This window comes from Protopterus annectens, chromosome 4.part0 (assembly GCF_019279795.1).
Source record: "Protopterus annectens isolate FY-2018-M chromosome 4.part0, PAN1.0, whole genome shotgun sequence".
NCBI lineage: Eukaryota > Metazoa > Chordata > Ceratodontiformes > Protopteridae > Protopterus > Protopterus annectens.
Genome location: NC_056733.1, coordinates 1494394401 through 1494417026, shown reverse-complemented (window position 1 = coordinate 1494417026; position 22626 = coordinate 1494394401). Strand labels below are relative to the sequence as shown.

General features: G+C 41.2%; 1 protein-coding gene across 2 annotated transcripts in view; it reads left to right on the top strand.

Annotated features, from left to right (window-relative positions):
* The window catches only part of CYFIP2 (cytoplasmic FMR1 interacting protein 2), a 2832302-nt gene that overhangs the window by 1784703 nt on the left and 1024973 nt on the right, over positions 1–22626 (top strand). For both annotated transcript variants that reach the window (XM_044069335.1, XM_044069334.1), the window contains exon 18: positions 2825–2921. In XM_044069335.1, coding sequence (XP_043925270.1) covers positions 2825–2921 — 97 coding nt within the window. The remainder of the gene's footprint in view (positions 1–2824; positions 2922–22626) is intronic.

Below are 22626 nucleotides of genomic sequence, written 5' to 3'. Positions count from 1 at the left end.
ACCACAGTAGTAAATCCCAGCAGTGCTTGCTGCCGATCATGGTCATGTGAGGCTAAGAGAACATCATTTGTAGAGAGAAAAAATGCAATCCTCACATTCTTAGCTAAATATCAAACCTAAGATAAGATGGGAAGCATGACAAACCCATGGCAAAATCCTGTGTTCAACTTGAAAGCATTCATTGTAATGCCAGGAATGTGAAGACAGCTCTCACTCTTTAAACACAAGGAAAGGGTAGCAGACAGCAGCAAACCAGGAACCTCATATCTTTGTAGCTGTTTCTAGGTACACTGGGCATACAGCCATATATCTGAAGTCCACAGAACAGATGTAGCCAGTATTGTTAAACTCCCATGACCCTTCCGATATCTGCGCAAAGACCAAGAGTTGTACCATTTCATGACCAAGATGGAATTTACATGTCTCCATCTTAATCAGATACTTTAATATTGGGAACTCTCATTTCTAGTGCCCCGGCATACAGTTTTTCAGGGAGGCTTAGGAGTGAGATCCTTGGATAATTTGAGCATGCTGTCCTTTTTGAAAATGGGGAGCACTGCTGTAGTTTGCTTATCCGCAATTACTGTCCTAGCCTTCCATGCAGCACTAAAATGCCATGTTAATCATGGCACTCAACAGTGCCTAGTGCCCTCAGCATTTTCAACTGGATCCCATTCCCTTCTGATGCCTTAACAGAACTTTTAATTGGTGAAGTGACTTCATCTGCTGAAATGGATCTCATTCCACTACCTGCTTCTAACACTGCCTTCTCTGAGCACTATATTTCAACATTATCTCCAGGTAAGCTTAAGATTTTTTGTCCCATACAGCCTGATTAGTATCCTGCCTCACCTTTTAGAGTCATGAGATAATTTGCCAGAACCTTGTTAAAGTCATCTGAAAGTCATTCTCCATGGTCTTGCCAAACCCCTCCCATACCCACGTCTTCATTTTGATGAATGCCCAAAGCTACTGCCTTTCAGATATGTAAAAAACAATCCGAGAGATCCAGAGTTCCCTCTGCGAACACTCCATGGAATGCCTTTTTCTTCAACCATTGTTTAATTAATTACTTGCTCCTAATTAAGTTGATTATTTTGGAATGTGTTCAGTAGGACTTTTTACTTTTTTTTGTTCCGTCAACATCTTGTGTTACATGGCACCAATTTAACGAGGACCACACATTTTGAAAGCACTACTTCATGGTACTGCTATTACGTGATTTTCAGTGAGTTTTTTATTAGAGTTTATGTATGTAAATGGTTTATAAAGTGACAGTGACCCCTCCATGCGATATATTTGATGAGAACTGATAATCTGAGGCAGTTTTGGTAATTTCAGAACTGAATCATTCCTCTTGCTTACATTCTCTGTTGAGGAGTCTTCTGTGGTTCAGATGCTAAGGAGAACCTTTTTACCTTGTAAATTTGGGATTCACCTGTTTAACTCCTATATTCTCACTCTCCCTCTGCTTTCTTTCCTTCCTTCATCTTTCTATGTTGTATCTCTTACCAACAAATGGCATAGATGCATGCAAATAAAAATTGTAATGTTCAGTGTCTGTGTGTTACTCCTAAGTTAAACATTGTACTGTACTATATTGACTGCAGTAGTACTTTGGCTACAAGGAAATCTGATTTTCATTATATGTGTATCGACTATGTTGCTGTACTCAGTATGTAAGTACTTTATTATCCAACTCTGTATTTGTTCTCTTGCTCCCAGGTCATGGCCGAAAATGATCCAGGGACCATCCCATTACCTGGCAAATTTCAGATAAAATAAAAATTTTAAATACACATAGATGATCAAAGTTTAAGTAGTAATATTAAGTTGCAATTTCTTCTGCAGATCAACTATGTTTTATCATACAACACATTTTACAATTTTGTGACCATTGTCACTTATTAAGGAAAATAAGAAAACTATTTTTTTGAGTCAGTCTAAAATGAGCCCTAATAAAAATTTCAGCTAAACCTGTTATGTGAAATGAGGCATCACAGAATTGCAGAAATAATACTGATGCCAAACCTTATTGAAGAAGGAGAGTACAGTAGTATCATAAAAAACATCACAGCAATAACTGGTTTATTTAGAAATAGTGTCTTAATAGGTTCCCTATTAAATCAGTGAATGGTTAAAATAGCAAAAGCTGTTTAATCAAACCTTTTTGTTCGAAACGGCGAAATCCCGAATGCACGGAACAGCAATTTTTTTCCCAGGGAAAAAAATATCTGGTTCGTTTATTGGACTTCGCCATTTCCTCCACTGTGGTGCAATCTTGGAGTTGGTATATTTAAGTAGGGGGGGGTGTGGGGGATGAAGCCCCCAACTTTATTTTGTGTTTGGGTTTTTTTTGTTTTGTTTTGTTTTTTATGGAGCAGCGATTTTTTTTCCTTGGAAAAAAAATCGATGTTCCGTGTGTTCGGCATTTTGCCATTTCGACATTTTAGGGTTGATTATACAGCGGTCGCTATTTTAAGCGTTTGCTGTTATAATATAGACCCTCAATATGTATTAAGAATATGCAACCAATTCAGAAACTGTTTAGCAGTTGTTTCAACATATTCTTCACACTGAAGCACTTCAAGATCACTAGTTTCCTTAAGCTCCCATTGCTTATATGATGAATATTTGTTGCTGGCAAAGTTTGTATCTCTTTTTTTGCTATTCTGACCAGAGGTCCAAACTAACTTAGTAACGTTCAACTTGTATACATCTGTCACTTAAGTAGTAGTAGTAAGTGCAGAAAGTAGAAAATAGAATTTGTATAGTTGTTTGTGGTTCCCTGTCTTAAACTCATGGCTTAATTTTATATCATCAGGTATGTGCTTTACCCTCTGGACCTGTATAATGACAGTGCTTACTATGCCTTGACTAAATTCAAGAAGCAGTTCCTGTATGATGAGATAGAAGCTGAAGTAAGTATGGTGACATTTTCATAGTCAAATATGTGGCAGGATTTCTGTAATAAATTAGTAACTTAATTTTTGTATAAAAATTGAATGAGCCTTGACAATAATACATTAGGAGCTGTAATGTTATAATAAAACACTTCAGTAACTTTCATCATGCTTACATGGCAGTGTGACCTTTTTAACTGTGTCATACATTAGTTTTGTTAAATTACAGTGATATTTTCTGTCTTGAAGAATTTAGATCAAACATGTCATGCCAGAACATCTGGCAGTACTGTGTTAAATTCTTCCCAAATGTAATGTGTCTTGCTTAGGTTTTGTATAAAAATATTGAAAAATGCCTACATGCAGTGCATGGTGTAGCAACCCATCCTGAAAATTGCTTTGAAATTATATTTGTAGCAGGTAACCACATTTAATTTCGTGGTCATTTTTTTCTGTATTCCAGACATCTGCAGGTTTGCTGTTCTGTTAAAGATTGAATGTATAGCACTCAGAGAGTTTGTACTGATAGGTGTTTGGAATAGAAGAGAAAAAAAATGGACTACTGCAGTGAGCCACTGCACTTAAGACATGAGAAGAATAAAATGATGAATGAAGGTCCCTTTGTGAATCGTCATATGATGTCCAGCATTTACTTGTTCAGGGATTTTTATATTGCTAATTCTTCATTGATTAGTTGCTGACATTCAGTTTTACATTTTTGCCTTTATCTCTTACTTTGTTCTTTGGTGGAAAGAGTGGAACTGGGAGAGTTATTAAAGAGTTAAAATGTGGATGTGCAGTGCGCTTTGTTAGCATCTCTGACTGCAAAGTGGCTTAGTGTGGGCTTTGGAGGATGTGACTCCATATGACAAAAAGAATATGAAAACAAAATATTTGGTAAATGTATATAGTAGCACATACTCATTCTCAATTGCTCTAAGCAGCCAGTGGCTGCTGTACATTGTTTATACCTTACAGTTGCTTAGCAACTCTACACTGTCCATTGTCATAGCTGCAGACTTAATTTCAGTTACTTCATTTATGTCAGTTAGTCACATATCTAAATTACCTCATTTTGTTACATAGCTTAACTCTATGGCAGGCAGTATACCCCCCATAAGAAAATCCAGATAGTTCCTCCAGAGGCTTTGCTGAAAGTAAACCATATCAAGCAGCTTGCACAGACCATAACCATGCAAATCCCATCATAAATCTAGATCAGGTTCAACTGATAGTATATTTTAGCTTTGAACCCATGCTAAGTAGTATCTTGGCGATGCCTTTCACATGGTTTTCTAGTAGCCTCTCCATCAGGATGTTTGCCATTATTTTTCTCATCACAGAGGTCAGGCTGACTGGCCAGTAATTTCTCAGGTCAGTCTGTCATAATTTTCCTCGAGCTCTCTTGGATGTATTTTTCTTGTAGTTATTGACCTTTGCATGTTTGTGTTATAGGATTAGCCAAGACTGTAGCCAGATTTAAGTATACTGGGGATATCTTCTTTGCATTTTGCATCTTTTGAATTTGCAGTTTTACAACTTTCCTTCCCATCCAGTATTTGCTATTTCTATCTGTCTTACCCTTCCATCCCACCTCTGTCCTGCTCTTGGCCTTTCCAAAAACATTTATCTGCATTCCTTTCTAGGGGATAAGACTGAAGTGAAGAATTTAGAAGACATATGTTGTCCATTCTCTTCTTTTAAGTTTTAAATTTCTATTATCTCTTATTAACTTTGTCAGATGTTTACATCCGCGGTGGTACAGCAGTAGTGTTGTTGCCTCACAGCAAGAGGTTCTCCCATTCGATTCTCGGCTGAAGTGTGGGGAGTGCTTTCTTTGTGGAGTCTGCATGTCCTCCCCGCGGTTGGATGGACATTCGAAAGACACGTGTAAATGGGCATCCCTTTGTTGAAGGTTGGACGTCAAGCTGGCACCTCGGCATTCGTCAAAGTCTACTGCCAATCATTAATGGACCGGAGTTCCGCTGTGGAGACCCCTAACCGGGAAAAGCCAAAAGACGAACAACAACAACAACAACTTTGTCAGATGTTTAGCAACTTTCTTTTTCTTATGTACCTAAAGAACATTTTTATCCTTTTTGATACCTTCTGCCAGCTCATTCTGAATCTTTTCTTTGCTTTTCTGACCCCCACTGTTTGCCCTTTTCTCTTCTTTTCAGTTTTGTCATTCATATTCCCCTTTACTTCCATCTCTCTAATTCCTTTTACAGCTCTTGTTATCACTGTGCCCGCTGCCCTGTTCAGCCACATCACTTTCTTACTATTCCTATACCACTTCTGTTTCATTCTTTATTGCTTGTCTTGTATTATTTGCATTTTCACCCAGAGTTTATCAACCCCATCTGTTGATGTTGATCGTCCTTAGTCTTTCACATCATTCACAGCCACCTCTTCTCTTGAGTTTTGATAAACTGACATTTCCCCTTCCCATATTGTAAACAGCACTGTTTATAATATTTTGACTTGTACTTTCTTTGCTGTCTCCTCTTTTCTTAATGCTATATCTTGCAGCATACGTTTCTAATATTTCCTGGACAAGTTACGTTGGATAAAAGGAATAAAGGCAAAAAGAACAGAAATTCTGATAAAGTTCCATTTAATGAATCACTCTCGTCCAGTCTTCAGTGAAATTGCCATTCATGAGATGACTGATTTCCTTTCTCTCAGAACTTTTATTTAACCCTCTGCCTATATCAGAATCAAAATTTAGCACACTACATGGACATCAGAAATTTTCTTTCCTAGCAAGGAAGGATGTCAAACTAATTCTGTCAATAGAAAAAAGGACATTTCTACATGGTTTACCCACTTCCCAGAAAGACGTGAAATGTACATTCAGTGTTGGATCAGAAAACTCTGTTCCTTAATTTCAAAAAAAAGTTTAAAATGCTAGTAATTCAGAGTCTTTTATTCCATCTCATATGGTGGAAATAGCTCTGCTTCACATACATTCAAGCACACGCTTTCAATTCTGTCTACCCTGCCCATATGAGATTTCTTGAGCTATTGGGGACATTTCAGTCTGTCATTTGGCATTCATCTCCGTCACTTGTCTTTGTTAGTGTTTACCACCTGTATTTTAGTTTATATGGGAGGTCTCAGAGTCTTCCCTACAAGTTGTTTGATGCCTTGGAAGTTCCTCTGTTTGGCAGTCCTCCACACCATACTGAACATCCTCATCATCCACATAAAAGAAAGTTCATCCTTGTCCATTTTCAAGTGCACCTTAGGTCTGTGGATGGAAAACAGCAAATTTACTCCTGGACTGCCCCCTGTGCTACTAATGGACAGAAACAGATCCTAAGTGTTTATCCCATGAATGGGTCCCCTCGAATTATCTATGGTATGATCCAAGTTATTCTTATTAGGGGTAATATGTAATTATCAGTTATGGGATGGGTAATACCAATCTATAACCAAATGGCTAGGTTATTTCAAACACAATAAGGGAAATTGGGTAGGGTTAAAATGGCCTGCAAGAGCAGGTAGCCTAGTAAGTAACAGTATCTCCAGCAGATCCTGTTTATGTGACAGGCAAGGTTTAACACTTTAGAATGGGTAATTTTGGTGCTGTTTATTTTGCAGGTATGCAGGGGATCCATCAAGGTGGTGTCTGACAATGCCTTGTATGCCAGGCCTTGATCTCCCCTCAAAAGCCTATGGGAGATAGAATACAGGATAGGGCTGTTACTTACGCCCTGTATTCTTTTAGTGAGAAACCTTTGTGGACGTTCCAATTCTTGGATGTGCCTGGTTAGGTACATACCAAAGGGGTATTGTAGTCAATGATAGGTCTGGTGAATGCTGATTAAAGTGGAATGTTGACCTCCTTGGACCTAGATGCCATTCCTTTGTTTATCAGTTATTTTTTAACTACTTTTTACATTTTATCAGCTTGTGCTGCTTATGTTTCCTGGGTAACAAGCACATTTTCAGCTTGACCATGAAACAGTCTACTTGCCCCATTGTTAGACCTTCTTCCTGTCACAAAAAAAAGTTAACTAAAGAGACTTTGCTGTCTTTTCCCCAGATCCTTCTGATGTTGTCCATACAGCCACTATGGACCAGGTGCTAGACACATCCTCTGCAGTTATTGGGATCCCCTCAGTGAGCAAGGGAGAACCAACTCTTTTTGGTCTTGGAAGAAGGGGCAGGAAAGGTGAACCAGAATGTTGTGCCCTTCCACAGAGAAGCTGCTGCTGCTGCCATTAATAATCCTTTTATACCAACTTTCCTGTCAAAAAGAAACAGAAAACTAAGCACTTCTCATCTCCTGCACCAGTTTCACTAGACAAGAGTAGTTTAAGTTTGGTAATGGTTTTTTTTCAGGCTGCTGACCTTCCATATCAGGTGTTTTCTGGTAAAAAAATGGGATTCTTTTCCTGAAGATATTCAAGAGACTGAATCTGGTGAGGAAGGTAATGGGACAGATACAGCTGTTTATCCTCAGATTTTTGAGTCAAACTCAGAGGAGAGCATGTTATCTGAATCTTCCTGTCAGGGCTTCTTTTTTCCTGATACTGTTTCCAGAATGTGCTAGTGTTTTCAGTGGGAGAACACAGATTTCTCAGTCACTCAGAAAGTAATATGAGCTGTTACAAAGTACAGTTGTGTCACATTTACCATAATTATAGATGTTTGACAATCCTGACAACTGGAAATGTCATGCTGAAGCCCCCCCCCCCCCCAAAAAAAAAAACGGACAAATAGAATTAAAGTCAAATTTATGGAGGATTTGCTTCTCACACTTTAAGCAGTTATTAATGTTTTTGAACATTAATCAGAAGAAAGAATTCTCCGATGGGGCACTTATCGCAAATTAATTTGTAGAAACTCTGGAGAAAAACAAACCATTTGACAGACTGTGAGCATCTGGTGCATGCAGGAGCTCATTGGACTGCATGCTAGAAAGAACTGAAGATTGCATGAGTGGCTGCCCCTCTTATACCCTTCTTTTGGTCATCGGAAGTCTGTCGGCTAAGGATGATGAAAAGGGTCTTGAAATTAGGCTAGTTGCTGGCTTCTGCATGGTGGGAAGATCCAAGGATCAGTACTGCAGCATTAACTATGAATAGCATTTGGAATACTCAGAAGCTCCTCCCATCCCCCAAGTGCTCTCAGTATTGGAGGATGTGTTTGTTACAGCCTGTTGTTTCCCTGACAGCCAACCTGCTGGATCTGAAAAAGTACATAAAATGTACAAAGTTTTTCTTCATATTGATTATTGCTGCAGTAGCCTTAGCTATATTGATTATATTGTGCCAAGGAAATAATGGCCAGCCAGCTTCCAAAGCTTCAAGGCACCTTCCACATGCACAAACTGTCAAGCAGCTTGAGCTGAGCTGACTAAACAACATGTTTGGGTGTGAAGACCTTCAGAGCTTTCCTGCTGACAAACAGTATGTTCATCTGAGATTTTTGAGGATCACTGGTTGGCTTGTGCTTTCTTTTGTGGGTAGGCAAGTTCCCTTTGGGGGTAAAAAAATCCATCTTCTTAAATTTATTGATATTTTATTACTTTCCTCTTCAGGAAAGTTATTTTAAAGCTAAGAGTGTTGTGTTGCATTTTAAAGGACCATCTTGAGACTATAATGTTCTCATTTGTTCTCATAGTTTAAAAGTAGTGTCAGCTTACTGAAAACATGTTCTATGTAGAAATTGTGTTAATTTCCCTTGGTGGGGCTGGCATAGTGTTTGAAAATACTTTTTACTGTGTTTATTTTTCTGAAAAAAAATAAGTAAATAACTTTTGTTGATTGCTATTTTTACTGGAATTTGCTGATTGTCTTCCCTGACAAAGAGCCACCATTTTTTTGCTTGACTAATGAACAGGTTACTGGTCCCACGGTCGAGCCTACTTCCAGCCACGAAAAGAAAAAGCTAAGCAATAGCCTTTACCACCAGAACAGGCTAGCAGTGTGCCTCAACCACTGGTGGGTGACTCTGCTGTGCCCATTTGTTGTACCTCAGACCACTCCTCTTTTGCCCGTGATCTTTCTGATGTGGCCTCTAAAGCCACTATGGACCAGGGGTTAGCCACATCCTCTGTGGCTGTTGGAGTCCCCTTGGTGGGCAAGAAAGAGACATTTTTGACAATCCTGGGAGAAGGAACAGGGAAGGTTTCCCTGTTGTGCCTGAATGCTGTGCCCATCCCTAGGGAAGCAGCTGCTGTCATTAGTAACACTGTTCACCCCATTTTTCTTGTCAAAAAGAAACAGAAAGCCAAGTGTGTATCTACTCCTCCTAAATTTTCTTTAGGCAGGAATATTTACAGGATGTGGCTCAGAGCTTAATTCAGGCTATTAATCCTTCTTGTAAAGTAGATACTGGTTAAAGAAAGAGAGATTCCTCTTTTCCTGAAGAGATTCAAGATTCTGAATCTGAAAAGTAAGATGCAGGGATGGAGGGATGGACTCAGGTTTATTTTTCCTCAGATTTCTAATTCAGACTCAGAGAAGAGTTCAATTTTTTCTTCTCCCTGTGGGACTTTATTTTTCTGTGAAAACTATTGCTAGAATGTGCCAGTGTTCTTAGTGGGAGAACACTGAGGTTTCTCGGTCCCTCAGAAAATAGTATGCGTTTTGCATAATGATTTTCTGCAACCAGCACCTATGTCTGCTGTTCTCTCAGAGGATGTGTGTATTATTGCCTGCAGTTTTTCTGTTAGTCAGCCAACTGCCCTAAAAAGGCAGATAGGGTGTATAAAATTCCTCAGTCATTTAATTTTTTATACACTATTCCCACACCTTGCCCACTGCTATAGCCTTAGTTGATCCCATTGCTGCTAAACACTTAGTTATTTCCAGTCCTACTTTTTCTGATAAGGATGCGAAAATTATTGATATGTGTGGTGAAAAAAGTGTATACTTCTGCAACTTTGGTTTTCAGAATTTTGAATTGTCAGGTTCATATGTTAAAATTTGTTCTGATAAACTGTAAAATTATGAGGAATGTTTTATCTGGAATCTTCTTGTGAAGAAAAATCTGCTTTAAATAAAGTAGTTTCTTCTTTTGCACAGGTCATTCTTTACACGTTGTTTACAGTGTATTGTATGACTCTCTTGATACTTTTTCCAGGGCTGTGGCCACTGGTACTGATTAATGAGGTTTGCATGACTGCATTCTTTTTTTTTTAAACAATAAACATCTTTATTAAATTATCACTTATGGCATAGGCAGTCATGCATCCATATAAATGAAAACAAACCATGTAGATATAGTTTCAGTTCAAACATTGTACATCACTTATAATCTATCCAGTCATTGTCAGTCAAGCATTACATAGCTCATTCAAATCTTGCCTTCTTTTAAACCTCATTCCTCCTCCAAAAAGTTATTCTGCATGTATTGTTACCACAATTCCTATTTTTTGTATGTAATTTGCTCCTACCCTTTTCTGAAGATCCCATTTCCAGTTGTTTTATCTCTGTTACTATATTAACTACTTCTAATACAGTTGGTTTAAACTTTGATTTCCATTTTCTACTGATTGCTTTTTTGGCAGCTACCATAATTAGACTCAGCAAGGCCTTAATATGTCTGGACTATTCCGATTTTATATCATAGCTCAAAAAATTATTTACATAGTTATACCAATTTGCTCACCCAATTTTTCTGATAGAGTAGTTTGCAGGGAATTGTTAAAGTCTGCCAATTCACTGCACCCCCAGGAAATATCCTCCCAACTACCTCTTTCTTCCCCGTTACACCTCCAACATTTGCTATCTACCTCAGGAAACATTCTTTAGAGTCTACTTGGGGTATAAAAATATCTATGCAAACACTTCCAAGAAAAGATCCTAAATTTTCTAGACTTTGTTGCATATTTGGGAGATGTACATACCCCCCCCCCCATTGTTTCTTTGTGAATTGCTTATCCAGTCCTTTCTAACCTCTGATTGATTCTTATAGTTATCATGCAGTATTTTATATGCTGTACTAGTTATCCCTTTTTTAACAGCAGCTTCTGTTGTAGATATTACTGAAAACTCTGTCCCCTTCTTGCCTATTGTCTGTATCCATAATTGCAGCCATCCATGTTGGCAGAATCTCCTTTCTCCATCCCTGTGTTGGCTGAGTTCTTAGACTACTTTCTGCTACTTTATGAATATAATATTATGTATAGTTATTCTTACTCTCCTTAAGGATCTGCATCCAAAATCCCAGTCTGTCCTCCTTTCTTGAGCTTTAACCCTATTTTGTCATCATCCCTTTCCACTTTGAATTATAGGTTTCTGCTTGTGCTATATACTGAAAATACCCCCTTCAGATCAGGTAATCCCAAACCACCTTGCTCTTTTGGAAGAATCAGCTTATCCCACTTGACACTTGTAGACTTCCCCTCCCAGATTAAATCCTTCAGCTCTTTATTAATTGCTATCCACAACTTCTCCACTGGTTGATAAAAAATATGCCTGACCTGTGTATAAAACTAAAGGGACTAAAAACATTTTAACTGCTGAATATTGCTATCCATATCCATAAAGCAGAGCTTCCAATTGCTCATTTTTTGTATTATCTTTTGTTTACTGTCTTCCAACATATCCTTAGCTGCCACAACATAATCCTTTTTTTTATTTGTACTCCCAAGTACTTTATTTTATCATGTTCCAATAAATATGAATATTTCTGAACCAGTTTATGTGTGGGTACATGGGCTATGATTGCCTTTGTTATAGCATCAGTTTTGTGTCCTGAAAAGACTCAAAACTATCGCAAAATGTTCCACAACACTGAAATTTCCTTTTCTGGTTTTATCAGGTATAAAATAATATCATGTGCAAATAAAGCCAGCTTTTTTCACCACCATACCAATTATATCTTTAAATTTCTGAATACCTTATTTTCTTTGCCAGTGGTTCTAAATATAACACAAATAACAAAGGAAAAGAGGAAACATCTGCCTGCTTCCTTTACTCAAACAGACGTTATCAGAGTGGAACCCATCCACTTTAATTTTCGCCTCTAATCCCACATATATCATCCTAATCAACCTTATAATTTTATCAGGGAATGCAAATGCTTCCATTGCGCTGCTCATAAAATCAAAGCTTACTCTGACAAGTGCCTTTTTTTTTTTGCAAAAAGACTCACCAGCAATAGTGGTATTTTCTTATATTTTGCTTCCCTCTGGATCATCATTGTTCTGTTAATGTTGTCAAATGTTTGCTTTCCCTACACAAAGCCACATTGATCCATATATCTTAATTTTGGCATCACCTTTGCCATTCTTTTAACCATCATAGACATAAACCCTTTATAATCATGGTTTGGAATTGAAATGGGCCTATCTAAAGCTGGATCTGATGGGTGTTTATCCTCTTTAGGTATTACAGCCACTACTGCTTTCTTCCAGGATGTTGGTACTTTTCCTCCTCTTAAAATATTATTAAACAAAACCTTTCAGATCTTATAGGTTCATAGGTTGGTACTAGGCTCTTGGCCCTAGGGCCTATACAAGCCTAGCCATAACAATTCCCTGGCTATTTCTTCCCACAATATTTACTTCCCTGGACCCCTGTCTAGCAGGGCAACTGACGTGGACCCCGGGGTGAATTTCCTATCTCCCATCCAATTGTCAAGGTTCCTTTTGAAGAGGCCAAAGAGGCGCTCTGCTTGACATGTATTGGCAGTCTATTCCAGAGTCTGGGGAGTCTCTGGGTCAGGAACCTATCCCTCCAGCATGTTTTGTTCATTGTGATGACAAGGTTTAGATCCCTGGAGTGTGTGGCTCTGAGGGATTGGGATTTCTGTAAGTGTAGCATATCCAACAGCTCTGGGTTTGACATGTCCTTGTATGATAAGCAGAGATCACCTCTGAGTAGACGATATGCAACAAAGTATAGCTGGAGTTTTTTTGGGACAGTCAGCATAGGGCATCTGCTTTAGGCCTGTGATTCTTTTTAATGAGGTATTTCTGCTGTCTTTCCAGTTGTTGCAGATGTCTTGAGAGGTACATATCAAACAGGGCATTGTATTCTACAATGGGTCTAATGAGGGATGAGTACAGTGGGACAATGACCTCCTTTTTTCTGGATGAAAAGCCCTTAGTGATGAGATGTGCCACATAGAAGGATTTCCTGACTGTTGTGGCGATGTGGTTACCAAAGGTGAGACCACTATTCACCCGTGTCCCTAAGTCTCTTATCACACTTTCGGTGTGTAATGTACTGCCACTTATGTGGTAATTCACAGGTACATGTTTTTTCCCAAAGGGGATAACTATATACAGTGTTATGTAGTCCAATCTCGCCTACATTCTTACCCTTGGGTTCGGAGCCGAATATCGGCTCCGACTCAGCCAAACTTTTCTAGCTCGAAGTCTTCTATTGGCTGGGCTAAGCAGGTATCCCATGCTGCACTGCTCCATATCTCCAGTTCTCATTTGCCACTTGTGTAGCTCTGATGTGGTCTCGCTCTCGGCTGTGGCTAAGTACCCTTTTTTCTTGTTATTCTGAGAAAACTTGTTACAAACAAAAAGCTATTTTAATAGCTATTTCTAATTGGTGTTGTGTTGGTATTTCTGTAGTGTGATTGTGGTTTGTGGTGTCCCACTAGCTGTTCTATCGGGCTAGGCCCGTTTCAGTTAGAGGACCTAGTCCTCCCCTCTTGTCCTGTCTGCTTTCGCTTCTAAAACCATTTGAGTTAGAAGTTTTAGTGTCTGTTTCCCTTCTGTGTACGTGGCAAAAAAAAAACGTTTTCGTTAGAGGTTTTTTTAGCCCTAATCGTCTCAGTGTATGTCCCTTCTGAGGATTGTGTGTGCTGTGTTGTGTAAAACTTGTTCCCGCGCTTAGTGGTGTTTTGCGTATCTGTGTCGTTTTCCTGTCAGACAGTGACTTGTTCATTATTGTGGTGTTTGTGATTACTTGTTCAATATGTCCAAAGATTCCAAAGAGCACAAACCTTCGGGTTTTAAAAAGTGCTCTAAGTGTGGTTACAAGATGTCCATCACTGATGGACATTCTGTTCACATTTATTACCTGGGAGCTGTCCATCTGCAGGAGTCCTGCAGTTTCTGCCATGCTTTTAGTCCCAGGGTGCTCCAAGAAAGAAAGAATAAGCTAATTCTAGAGGGACTCTTGAAACCCTCGTTCGAAGAGGCCATGGATTTTACTTCCAGTTCTAAATCAAAATCCTCAAAGTCTAAAAAGAGATCTCCAGCTCCTTCAGTTTCTTCGGAGCCACCGGAGGAAGTCACAAAACTTGCTTCGGCCTCCTCGGCTCCACTGTCCTCGGGGCCACAGTAAGTGTCGGTGTTGATGGAACCGGCGTCGGCTCCAATTTTATTGGAACCTCTTCGGAGCCGATCACACAGTCTTAGACCAGTGTCACCTGAGAGGAGATATCGATCTCCCTCCCCATCCTCCAAATCCTCCAGGACTCTTTCAGATGTCGATAAGGTGGTGCAGAGGCTCCTCCAGTCACCGATTTTGGCAAAATTGTTTTCGGCTCTGTCCCAGTCGGCTCTGGAGCCCGTCCCGATACCTTCTTCGATCATTCCTTCTCTGAGCACATCTTTGTCTTCAGAGCCAGAATGTTCCGCTTCATGTGATGTTCCTTGGTCAGTTCCGATGGGCCCTCTGGGCCCATCGGTACCGAAGTCAGCTCCGACCTCGTCAGTGCCGTCCACGGGGTTCGGGACTCGGGATTCTTCAGTCGGGCCCGAGGGGGACACCTCGGGACACATTTTGGTTCCTAGTCTCCCGCTCGGTGCCTCGGCTCGAGGAACCCCAACTCCTGTCATGGTCTCGGAGGCTGACCGGTCCTCAGACTCGAGGGGGCCTGCCTTTGAGGCCATGCAGACTGCGCTGGCCAGATCATCAGCTACATCATGCGGGTTAGTCATTCTGTCCCCTACCACTCTGGTAAGAGCCTCTGATCACCACCTATCTGTAGACAGTGGGAGCCCCAAGGCCTAGGGATACCCCCACGAGTGGTCCCCAAGTTTCTGAGGGCCCTTCAGAGTTCTTGCCTGAGGAGCCCCCTAGAAAGAAAAACGTGCAAAAGGAAACACATAGACTCCCAGGATGAGTCTCTCACCTCAGATACTGACCTCGAGGAATCAGAGAGGTCCCCCAAGTTATCCTCTGATGATGTTTCCTTCTCCGACATCCTGGAGATATTGAAACAAAGAGGTAACTGGCCGTTCAGAGCCCCCTCCGAGGAGGAGTTGAGCTTCCTGAAGGCCTTTGGTGCTCAGCCCTCCACCTCCTGGGTGTCCCCACCATTCGACGAGCTCCTGGATTTAATTTGTCGGAGGGTGTGGGAGAACCCTGATTCTATGGAACCCGTACCCAGGAGACCCAATAAATTTCTTTCTGCTCCCCCGGGTAAGGAAATTTTGTCCAAAGGAGTCCCTGTGGATGCCATGGTGGTGGCTGCGGCCACTCAGAAGGAAGTAGCAGAGACTTCTTCCTCCGTCCATCCTCCTAACAAGGAGTCTAGGAACATGGACCGGTACGGGAAGCGTACCCTCTCATCAGCAACCTTTGCCTTACGGTCGCTGAACCACCTGTCTCATTTTACTCAGCTCCAGAGAGATCTCCTCAAGGAGTTAGGAGATACTCTTGCAGGTAACGTGCCTGAGGCGGTGGCCCAGACGGTTAATGTCCAGGTGTCTACCCTCAATTCCATAGTTAACTCCTCCATGCGGCTCATTTCATATGTGGCCAAAGGAGCGAGTAGGGCAGCAAGCTCAGGAGTCGCCCTTAGAAGGTAAGCCTGGCTGCGCCTTTGTCATTTCGCGGAGGCCTTCAAGTCTTCTTTCACTGATGCCCCCTTTGATGGTTCTTCTTTGTTCGGAACCAAAGTGAAAGACACCCTCACCAGGTGTGAGCAAGAGGGAAAGACCCTGTCTGCTGTAGGGGTCCGTTTTTCCCTTCCCTCTAGGCCTTACCCCAAGGCTCAGCAGGGTGGGAAGATGTGGTTCAAAAAATCACAGAGGTTTTTTCCTGGTGCACAAGGTAAGTCCCCCTCCAGAGGCAGAGGAGAGGGAGGTTATTTAGGGAGATGCTGTCCCATGGGTAAGAATGTAGGCGAGATTGAACTACATAACATCAAGAAGTTATGTACTCACCATAATGTTCGATGTACATAGTCCATCTCGCCTCACATTCTTACTTACTCTCCCACCTTCCCCCTTCCTAGGGGATTTGGAGGTTAGGTCTGATTTACAGAGTTCCCTCCACCTTTAGCTTATTCTTCTTTACCTGGATGTTGTTATGCATGGGGTATGAATGAGTGTTCGCAGCAAACTAGATCTGGGGATATGGAGCAGTGCAGCATGGGATACCTGCTTAGCCCAGCCAATAGAAGAGTTCAAGCTAGAAAAGTTTGGCCGAGTTGGAGCCGATATTCGGCTCCGAACCCACGGGTAAGAATGTGAGGCGAGATGGACTACATACATCGAACGTTATGGTTCATAGGTTCATAGGTTCATACTAGGCTATCTGCCCTAGGGTATTTATAAGCCTAGCCAGAGTGTGTTTGGCTTTCGCCACCCATTTTAAATTAATTTTGCTATGCCCTTTTTCGAGGTTAGTATACTGTGCCTCTAACAGTGACACAGAAGTGATACCCGGGGTAAACCTACTATCTTCTATCCACTCATCAAGATTCCTCTTGAATAGAGTCAATGAGGGACTCTGACTAACCTGGACTGGGATTTTATTCCAGAGTGAAGGGAGCCTCTGGGTCATGAATCTGTCCCTCCAGCATGTCCTATTTATTTCAGTGCTGAGGTTCAAGTCTCTCGAGCGTGTAGCTCGATGGGATTTGGATTTTCTGAGGTGCAGCATGTCCATTAATTCTGGGTTGGACATGGCTTTATACTTCAGGCACAGATCGCCTCTGAGCAGGCGGTATGCCACTGAGTAGAGCTGGAGTTTCTCTAACCGGGCAGCATATGGCATCTGTTTGAGCCCTTTGATCCTCTTGGTGAGGTACTTTTGGGGTCTTTCCAGTTGCTGCAGGTGTCTGGTAAGGTACTTCCCAAAAGGGGCATTGTACTCAATTATGGGCCTGATGAGTAAAGAGGCACGATGACCTCCCCTGATCTAGATGTGAATCCCTTCATGATTAGGTGGGCTATATAAAATGTTTTTCTAACCACTTTGGCCACGTGATTGTCAAATGAGAGATTGCTATCAACTTGGGTCCTCAGGTCCCTAATTACTTCTTCTGTACTTAATGGATTACCACCTATGTGATAATTTGTGGGCACTTTGTTTTTGCCAAAGGGGATGACTATACACTTTTTGGCGTTTAGCTTGAGGCCGTGGCTCTAGCACCAGTTGTCTGTTTCTATGGGGCCCTTTTGTAGGATGCTTGTGTCGGCTGGAGAGTCGATTATGCAGTTTGCAGTCATCTGTGAACTTGGTCAGCCACAGCCCTTCCGTGTTAGCCTGTACCTCCGAGAAATATATACCGAACAAGAGAGGTCCCAGGACTGAGCCTTGTGGGACGCCACTTGTAACTGGTTTGGAGTCTGACATGGCTCCTGCAATTCTAACCATGTGGGTTCTGTCCTTGAGCCAGTTTGCAACCCATCTAGTGACATAGGGGTTTATATTTAAACTGGTGAGCTTATCTATAATGCCCGAGTGGGGTATTGTATCGAAGGCTTTTGCAAGGTCCAGGTAGGCTGTGTGGACCACCTTCCCCTCGTCAATGGCCTTGGTGACTGTTTCAAAGAAATCAACCAGATTTAAGAGGCAGGATCTGCCCTTAACAAAGCCAAACTGGGTAGGATCCAGTGTCTGTAGGTCCCCAGTATCTTTATTTATGAGGTCCATGATGATCCTTTCCATAGCTTTGCAGACCAAGCTAGTCAGGCTTATGGGGCGATAGTTTCCAGGATTCGTTGAGACACCACCTTTGTGGAGAGGGACCACTGTTGCTGTACGCCACTCTTTGGGTACATATCCTGTAGTAAGGCTGAGATTGAACAGTAGTTTTATGTTTGGGTGTAGTTCTTCTTGGAGTTCATGTAGGACGCAGCCCGGGACACCGTCTGGTCCCATTGATGCTGTGTTTTCTGCTTTGGAGAGGGCGGCTCTTACCTGAGCATCTGAGATGTCAGGGGGGCAGCTCTCTGCTGGGATAGATATTTGCCCTTTTGGTGGGGAAGGGGTGGAGAAGTTTGCGCTGAACCTGTCAGCTAGGATGTTGGCAATGTCTGTGGGCTTGGTGTATTTTTTGTCATTTTGGACTAATTCTGAGCATATCTGGGAATTCCCACCCAGGTTCCTATCATAACTAAAGAAAGCCTTGTGATTATCCTTAGTGTCCTGTGCAGTTTTTCTCTCGAAGCTGGCCTTAAACGATTTTATGACTGCCCGTAGTTTTTTGCTAATACTGATCGGAGATGCCTTCCCTTTTTGGGATTTTGCTCTATCATGTAGTAGCTTCCTCCTTCTATTGTATAGTTTGTTTATGGCTGGGGTCCACCAGACAGGTCACCTAACTTTGGAGGATTGGGTCTTGGTTTTATTTGGGATTGCATGATCCATGCATTCCTGAAGGTGTTCATAGAATGCGTTTATAAAGGATTCTGCGGTCTGGGCCGTATTTTCCACAGGCCTGGGGGCTTTGAAGGATTCCATCTCGGTTTTGAGGAGTGTGAAATTTGCTTTAGAGAAGTTTTTCACTGTGGTTTTCTGGGCAGGGGCTGGGGTCGGGATGTGAATATCTAGTGAGATTAGTTTATGGTCTGATCTTGCCAGTGAGGGATACACTTCTGGTCTGGAGCATAGAGTCCCCCTGTAGGTGATGATCAGGTCCAGTATGTTTTTCCCTCTTTTGGGAGTGGCAACAAGTTTTTCCATATCATTTGAGTTTATAAATTCTAGGAACCTTTGGGCTAGGGTGTTGGAGCTAGAGTAATGCTCCCAGTCTATGTTAGGGTAGTTGAAGTTGCCCAGTATAATGGTGTTTGGAGAGATCTTCATATTTTCCAGTATTCTCAGGAAGGCAGAGTGGGATTCCTGGGTTTGGGAGGGTGGTCTGTAGCAGGCTATAAACTGGAAGGCAGTTTTCCCCACTGTTAGTTGCACATGGATGGTCTCTGATGCTTCGTGCTGTGCCACCAACCTGGAGGTGTGGTTATCTTTGACGAATATTGATACTCCCCTTCCTTTTGTGGTTCGGTCCAAGTTTTGGGGCCGAAAAACATGGTATGAGGTATAACCTGGTAGTGCTGGGGTGCTCTTGGGAGCCTTGAACCAGGTTTCTGTTACTGCACAGATATCGATGTTCTCCATGCATCTTGAGGTTTAGACTTCTGGCGTTGAGTAGCATTACTGTTAGTTTCTTATCCCTTGTGATACCTATGGAGGTGGGTTTGTCTTTTGAGCCTTGCCTAAAAAAGGCACTATGGGGGTGGCAAGAGCCTTTGCCAATATCCGAAAGCCCAGGGGTGACAGGTGCAAGCCATCCCTAGCGAAGCATCGTGGCTTGTCGAGCATGTCATCCCAGGCAGACAGGCATTGGATCCCCTTTGATTGACACCAATACTTAAGCCATTTGTTGAAATTGATCATCTTGTCTTCATATTGTGGCATCATTGTTGGTGAGGGTAAGATGCTACTCAAGGTCAGGGTCATACCGGCCTGGGCTACATGCTCAGAGAGCTCCTCTGTGTCTCTTTTCGTGTAGTTCAGGGAGTACATAGGTGAGTAAATAACTTCTTGTTTCTTGACATTAAGCTTGAGCCCATGGCTCTGGCACCAAGCATCTGTTTTTGTAAGGCCCTTTTGTAGAATATCCACATAATTTGGGGATTAAGTAATGGCTCCCAGTTTGCAGTCATGTGCGAACTTTGTTAGCCAGAGTCCCTTAGTGTTGGCCTGTACTTCAGAGGAGTGGATGCCAAACAAGAGCGGTCCCAGGACTGAACCCTGAGGTACTCCACTTGTCACTTGTCTGGAGCTGGATTTGGAGTCGGCTACTTTTACAGTGTGGGTTCTGTCAGTAAGCCAGTTGGCAGCCTATTGTGTGACGTAGGGATTAATGCCCAGCTTAGTAAGTTTATCTGTGATTCCAGAGTGGGAGATGGTGTTGAAGGCCTTGGCGAGGTCCACATAGACTGTGTGGACCGCCTTACCCTCGTCCACAGCTTTGGAGACTAATTCGAAGAAGTCAAGTCAGGTTCAGGAGACAAGATCGGCCCTTTATGAACCCAAACTGGGTGGGGTCCAGTGTTTGAAGGTTGAATATCTTTATCAATTTTTCCCTCTTAGTTTCCAAACATCCACAGGAACACCATTCCTGGGGACTTTCCTGTAGATTGGTTATACATCACCCTTTTATAGTTCATCTCCCCCTATCCTGTTAATAATTGAGCCTCATCTGCCTCTAACTTTGGCATATTTAATACTTCCATAAACATTTCTATTTGTACCTTTTCTTGATTTCCATATTGCTTTGTACAGATTTTCATAACATTTCTGAAATATTTCTAGTACTTCTACAGGATCTAGAACCAAAAAGCCAAATGCAAACGAAGTAAATTAAAATGTAAGCACCAGTCACAACGCTCCAGCAACAGTAAAATGATCCTTTATTACTCAAGTTCTTCACATAAACAGTACTGAAAAGTACTTTAAAACATGAAGACAAGGCAAGAAAATTATTCTTGCATGTTGTATTAAGTGCTTTTCATCCGGATTTTATCCAGACTTCTTCAGACAATCAGAATACATTCAAATTGTAACTTAAATACCCTCGTCATGTAGTGTGAACCTATCAGGTCTATTCTATTAAAACACTTCAAGTTTAAAGGTATATTTCCTTGTCGCTCGTTTGAGCGTAACCTGAAGTTAATGTTGTCTTTATTACAATACTAAACTGAATGTCGACCTTAAAACACATACTGTTTCACTCAGTGCATTACTTGTCATCTAGTACTGTAGTCTGATTTTATTGTACTATGCACGTTCAGTTAAATCATGTGTTTGTTTTATAATACTATTTTGTGCAGTTTGTGTTGTTGTAAAATCGATCCTACTGTCCTAGACATACCCTATAAGTCTATTCAGACTTTGACTCGGCAACCAGTCTACCTCTCCTATAACTGATGTCAAATATAGGTAAATAAATAAATAAAGTACCCTGTGTCTTAAACCTGTCCTAAGTAAATAAATAATATACAGTCAACATGGTATTAAGCATCTACAGTTTTTCAATATCAGTAAATATATACTGTTGTTGTTGTTGTTGTCTCTTTTGGCCTTTCCCGGTTAGGGGTCGCCACAGTGGAACTCCGGTCTGCTAATGATTGGCAGTAGATTTTTACGTAGTCCCAGGAAGTGTCTGTCTGCTCACCTTGAATAAAAGCACCAGTTCACTGTTGATTTTTGGAGGTCATTATATTTGCTGTGGAATTCAGTTAAAGAACGGTGGAATAAACTTTTTTATGTTTGGATTACATCCTTGTGCTTGGAATATTGTATGGTGCTTTTATTCAAGGTGAGCGGACAGACACTTCCTGGGACTGTGTTTTTTTAGTTTGGTTTTTATCTACAATCCTGGTGCTCGAGTTTCTTGCAGTAGATTTTTACGTGCCGAGTTGCCGGCCCTGACGCACCAATGAATATATACTGTACATACATAAAAAGTATTAAAAAATGTTCAGTATGATAAAAACTATCCTACCAGTTCTTAAAAGTCCTTAAATATTCAGTCAAACTCTTATAAAATTTTCTAAAATTTTAATATAACGTTCGTTAAAATTTTTATTAGGTTTTTATGTAGTTTTTTTTAAAAATCATGTTTTTAATGATATTTTTAAACGTAGTATCTTTGAATGGTGTCTTTAAATGGTGTTCTTTAAATGATCAGGATTCACAAGGGCCATTCTCCAGGGGCTCCAGGGCCCTTCCTCTTCTACATCCCAGTTGTTCTAAGCTTAGGCTACCGCAGCAGTGATCGATATGATGAACATAGAGTAGCTGTGTAAGCGAACTTATAACATATGTTCAAATTGCTGCAGTAGCTGTCCCCTCCGTTTGTCCATACCCCTTGTTCTTTTTTTTTTTTGTGTGATTTTTTATGCCAGAGTGTTTTCTGTTGTTCCTAGCCATGTTGTCCCAGAGCTTAGCCTCCCTTTCTCTTTTGTTATGAAAGCTCTGAAGGCCTTGACTGCCAAATATGTCTTTAAGTCAGCTCACCTTAAGCTGACTAACAGATTGGGTGAGTAAAGGGTGTCTTGAAGCTTTGGAAGCTGAGCAGCTTTTATATCCTTGGCAGGACATAACCCATGTAGCTTAGGCAGAAGTGATCATTTGAACATGTACTGTTATGGTAAGAACATTCACACAATTGTACTTTTTGGAAGGGGTCTTGAAATACCAGATGTTAACAAAAGTTAAGTGTTTTGTCAAATTGAATAGTTTTTATCGTGTGCTTGTTGGGAAGGGGCTTAATATTTTTTCATTCTTTACAAATTTTCTTAGATTTCCTGTTGTCTTCTGTCAGAAGTCAGTTTACGATATCCTGCTGTTAATTAATGTGTAATTACCTATAGTGTAAGCATTTCATTGTTCTTTTAGTAATCCAGCTTTAGGCCAGTTGGATGCTACATGTTTTTTTAAAGCTTTTAAGTCATTGTATAATTTCTGTTAAAGCTTTGAGTCCTTGCTAGGATCAAACTAGTGTATTAAAAAGGGTACATTTCAATCGACCGACAAGTCGGAAGACCGACATT